This window comes from Daktulosphaira vitifoliae, unplaced genomic scaffold (assembly GCF_025091365.1).
Source record: "Daktulosphaira vitifoliae isolate Bord-2020 unplaced genomic scaffold, ASM2509136v1 Scaffold_2, whole genome shotgun sequence".
NCBI lineage: Eukaryota > Metazoa > Arthropoda > Insecta > Hemiptera > Phylloxeridae > Daktulosphaira > Daktulosphaira vitifoliae.
This window is the reverse complement of record NW_026099573.1, coordinates 30,987,572-30,992,219: the sequence shown is the minus strand read 5'-3', so window position 1 is coordinate 30,992,219 and position 4,648 is coordinate 30,987,572. Positions and strand designations below refer to the sequence as shown.

The window sequence follows — 4,648 nt, the reverse complement described above, 5'->3', positions numbered from 1 at the left end:
AAAAAAAAAAAAAAAAAAAAAAACACATCATAGTAAAATTAATATCTTCTCCGCTTCGCATCGAAGCTAAAAATTAGTTGTGACGTTTTAAATGTCTTTAGTGTTATGGGTATTGAACAAATTTTTTTGAAAATTAGTTTTAATATTGTTAACGGAGAGCAATTTAATGCAATCAGTGAAATTAACCGCTCACTTGCCGGAGGGATTCTATATAAATTCATAAATTTTAATTCTTTTACCATGTGGGCCCACACAACAATAGCAACATAGTTAAATGTAATATTTATTACAATAAATATATTTTATAAAAAATATACATATTAATATATTTTTTATATCACTAAGTCAATTCGGGGATCTAATAAAAATTGAGGCTAAGTCCCTCATTTTTCATTCCTTTTTCCAATTATACCTACTTCTACGAATAGCTGATAAACAACGTTCGCTATATAAACTTTACTGATGATGAACAAGTTAATGAAGAAGAAGTAAATAATGAATATAAAGAAAATGGTGTATCTTCTCCAGAAGAATATTTTTACTAAACGGTTCCTAGTACGTATAACGTAAAAATAACGAATACAGATATTAGAAAAATTCTTAGAAAGATTTGTTCATTAGTTATCAATTTTAACCAACATACAAACACACATGTTTTAATACGAGACAGTCGTTATTAGAAGTATTAATTCTTTTAGAACCCGCGACTCAAGGCGTCGTATAGACAAACCTTACCACTATGTTTCAGATCCCGATACACTTTCATTTAGGTTCATAACGTGATGTGCGGCTGAGGGAAACACGATACCATGACATTGTTTAAACTCATTTTTGTCTCTTCAACGTTGTATTTGTCATCTTGTTGACTAATTCGTCACGGTAATACTCTTTAACATTGTAAATTGTAGGAATAATTGCTTATAACAAATTTTCTCTTTAATTCTTTACTCAAGTTATAGAAATCTCGTGGTTGATTTAAAATTTCTTAGTAAAATACTGGTCTATTGGTAAATAAGTTAATTATTACAAATTCTGTTGTTGTTATATTAAACAAATATTTTAAGTAGTACATTTATTAATGTAATAAACAAAAAGAAATAAGATGGTAGGAGAGGGAGAGAAGGGTAATGTGAGGGACGCTTGTAGTATACAAAGAAATAGAGAAAAAGTAGTATAATGCGTGAAGGATGATGTGTGTTTGTGGGGGCGCCTCACTTATAATCTCCTCCGGCACCTCACTTATCAAAATTATTAGCGCCTCCCTTATCAAAATAAAAAATCAATTTGATAACAAATAATAGCGCCTCACTTTTCAAAGTTATTACCACTTCCCTTATCAAAATTATTAGCGCCACCCTTATCACGTTATTACCGCCACACTTTAAAAACGTTTCATTAATAAATGATCGCAATAAATTTATATGCGTTCTGAAATAATATTATCTCCCTCCATTAATAGTTGTTATATATACGTTATTATTTTGGTATAAAAACTATAGTTTCTTTTAATAAAATTCAGTAATTTTTGATTTGTAATCGGTGAAGTTTGTAAAATAACGTAATCAACGTGAGGATAATTTAAAGACTATCATCCACAGATAAAAGTAAGTTTTTTAATAATTCATATTAAAACACAAGATTAATTATTTTACAATGATATGTGTATTTTAAATTTTAGATGAGTATGATAAATAAAGATTGGTTGAATGGTATGAAAAATAAACGTAGAATGTGTGTGTCTGATCTTAAAATAGGAGTAGAATACAAGGTTCTGGGACTGTACGTGATAAAATCAAAATACTCGAATGAGACTTCAGTGGCTGAAGTAAAACTTGATAATGAACCGTCATTTCAAGTTTATTTACCCGCAAGATTTACATTCACTCGTGAAGATTTAAACAAAGGAATCGATGAAAATCTCAAACTTGTATGCAACGGAAGAAAAGATCACACCTCTAGTTACGATATAATGTTCTTATAACTAATTATTTTTTAATAGAAATATGTGTTAAAATAAATATTGTATTTTTAAAAAAAAATGAAATAATTATATGTACAATTAAATGATTAATAAATTACTCTCGTAATTTAATTTAAAGAAACGCGTGTTTTATTTACTGGAAAAAATCCTGATTATGCTGTGAATAAATTACGTGAGAAATCTTTAGAAATTAAAATCTCAAGATTATAAATTGCAACATATTGTCTGGAAATATAAGATTGTAAAATAAAATGCATCATCTAGTATACAAAAAAGGTTGTAAAATAAAATACAATTGTATCATTTAAACATATTGCAACATCGAATAAGTAAAATTCTGCGAAAACGATCGGCAACTAGGATGGTGAGTTGGATGGTTGTGATTAATCAGGTGAAAAAGTCGAATAAGAAAAATTCCGAGAAAACCATCGGCGTCTAGGGATAGTAGTAAAAATTGCTAACATTTGCAAAAATATAACAATTAAAACCAGGAAAAATGTCCTGTACCGGTTTAATAGTGATTTGGTTGTTGTTTCGATATCATCCAGTGTTTTTAGTTATCAGATATCATCAACATGAGTTTCACATGTAGTGTTTGTTGTAAAACTTTTAATTTTTCAAAGGATTTAAAACGTCATGCCGATACTGTACATAAAAATGATTTTTATGATTGTGTTTTATGTGATAAAAAATTCTCGAGAAAAGATAACGTTAAAAGACATGTTCAACGAGTACATTTTCTGAAAGGTTAGTAAATTATATTGTATTTATTACTCAAATGAATAAATTTTCAATATAAATTACATTAAATTATATTCTATTTGTTACTTAAATTTTTAATTTAAATTATTTTTTAAATAATTGTTATTTAATTCAAATTCATGATAGAAACGGAAAAATAGTGTATACGCTATATATGTAATTTATTGATATTATTTATTATTAAATTTTTAATTTAGGTGATGTTCAGAGTATAGTAAATTACGGTGCAAGTACTTCTAAACACTACCAAGAAAATAGTNACAAGTACTTCTAAACACTACCATGAAAATAGTACGTATATTTTTAATTTTATTATTTATTACTTTTATTTGATTCAATTGTTTTTTTTAATATAGATAGTAGAATCGATTGTATGAATCATATGGAAAACGAAAAGAAAATCAAGAATGATGAAAACAATTTTTTCAATAACAGTGACGATGAACTCTGTAAGTTAAGATTGTAAAATATTNACTCTGCAAGTTAAGATTGTAAAATATTTTTTTAATGTTATGATATTTTTTATTAACATTATACTTTTTAAACAGTAAAAGAATTCATTAGAAAAAAAAATATGAAGACGGGTAATAATTTTTCTGACGGTAAAGACAGTGACGACGATTTTTGTAAGTTCGATTATAAATATTAAAAATTAATAATTAATTATTTTATCGTTATTATTATTATTATTATTATTATTATTATTATTATTATTATTATTATTATTATAGTACTTGAAACTGCTAAAAAAATTGATCCGACACCAACAGATGTAGAAATAGTGAATGTATATCCTGGGGATAGTAAAAACTGTAAGTATAAAAGTGAAAACGCATGTATATATAATAATCATGTAATTATGTTTCAGGGATCGAGCGATTTTCAGAAGATATTGAATTTGAAGATGTATGTAAGTGAGAATTCATTAATTAAAAATAAAATTTAATATTAATTAATAATTATCGTTATCAGGCGTAGAAAATGAAATGACTGGTACAGGTATTCCACACGCGCAGCAAACTAAACAATCGATACCGAATAGTAAGAAAATCAACTTGATAATAATTTTAAAAATTATTTTTCATTTACAGATGATTATGCAAAAAAATCGCGTGCGAGAGTAATAGAATCAGTTTTTTCGGGCAATATAGTTGTACATAGAATTGAAAACATAGATCCGTTTACTATCCCCGAATTCATTCAACGATATGCGTCGGACATTGAAGATGTGTGGAAGAATTCAATTAAAAAACATATTGCGGTAAAGACTTCTTTAGATTTAGTTACAGTTTATAAAAAAATAATTAATGTCAATAGTAGTGCTAATGTAGAAGTACCCACAATTACACAAACANGTTTATAAAAAAATAATTAATGTCAATAGTAGTGCTAATTTAGAAGTACCCACAATTACACAAACACTTTCGATTTCTCCTTTTGTTTTAACACCATCAAGTAGTATTTCCGAGTGGATTACTACTATTAAACATCTGCTACAGAATAAGTCCGAAGAGGTTGAAACGCGTGGGAGCGGATGGGTTTTCAGGGGTGTAATTTTTTTGGATATTAACTGTTTTAAATATGATCCTATAAGGGGAGGGTGTAATACGGTAATTCCAAAAAAATTACTTCGTAAAAATGCTTTGACAAACATAGAATGTGAGGGGGAAGATTGTTTTTTTTGGGCCGTGGTTGCTAGTTTATATCCGGTTCAATCGCGTGGTGTGGATAGGAGTAAGCCCGATTCTTATCCACATTATAATACAGTGTTAAATACTACGGGATTTAGCTCACCTATAACTCTTTCAGAAATCAAAAAATTTGAAAAAATAATAATATAAGCATAAATGTTTACACTTATGCTAATGAAAAAATTGCGGGTCCATTACATTTAACCGAATATAA

General features: G+C 27.5%; 2 protein-coding genes across 3 annotated transcripts in view; one reads left to right on the top strand and one right to left on the bottom strand.

Moving 5' to 3' along the window:
• The window catches only part of LOC126898127 (E3 SUMO-protein ligase ZBED1-like), a 100,713-nt gene that overhangs the window by 44,609 nt on the left and 51,456 nt on the right, over positions 1–4,648 (bottom strand). The gene's annotated exons all lie outside the window — the stretch shown is intronic.
• LOC126897650 (uncharacterized) lies at positions 1,318–4,090 on the top strand. 2 transcript variants are annotated; one of them, XM_050671417.1, is made up of 8 exons: positions 1,318–1,604; positions 1,679–2,728; positions 2,941–3,000; positions 3,100–3,192; positions 3,292–3,369; positions 3,475–3,555; positions 3,612–3,653; positions 3,716–4,090. In XM_050671417.1, the coding sequence occupies exons 2-8, from the start codon at positions 2,557–2,559 to the stop codon at positions 3,865–3,867; spliced, it is 678 nt and encodes a 225-aa protein (XP_050527374.1). In that variant the 5' UTR covers positions 1,318–1,604; positions 1,679–2,556; the 3' UTR covers positions 3,868–4,090. The 2 variants fall into 2 exon arrangements, with proteins under 2 accessions (XP_050527374.1, XP_050527375.1); XM_050671418.1 differs by lacking the exon at positions 1,318–1,604 and having other exon boundaries at positions 1,616–2,728.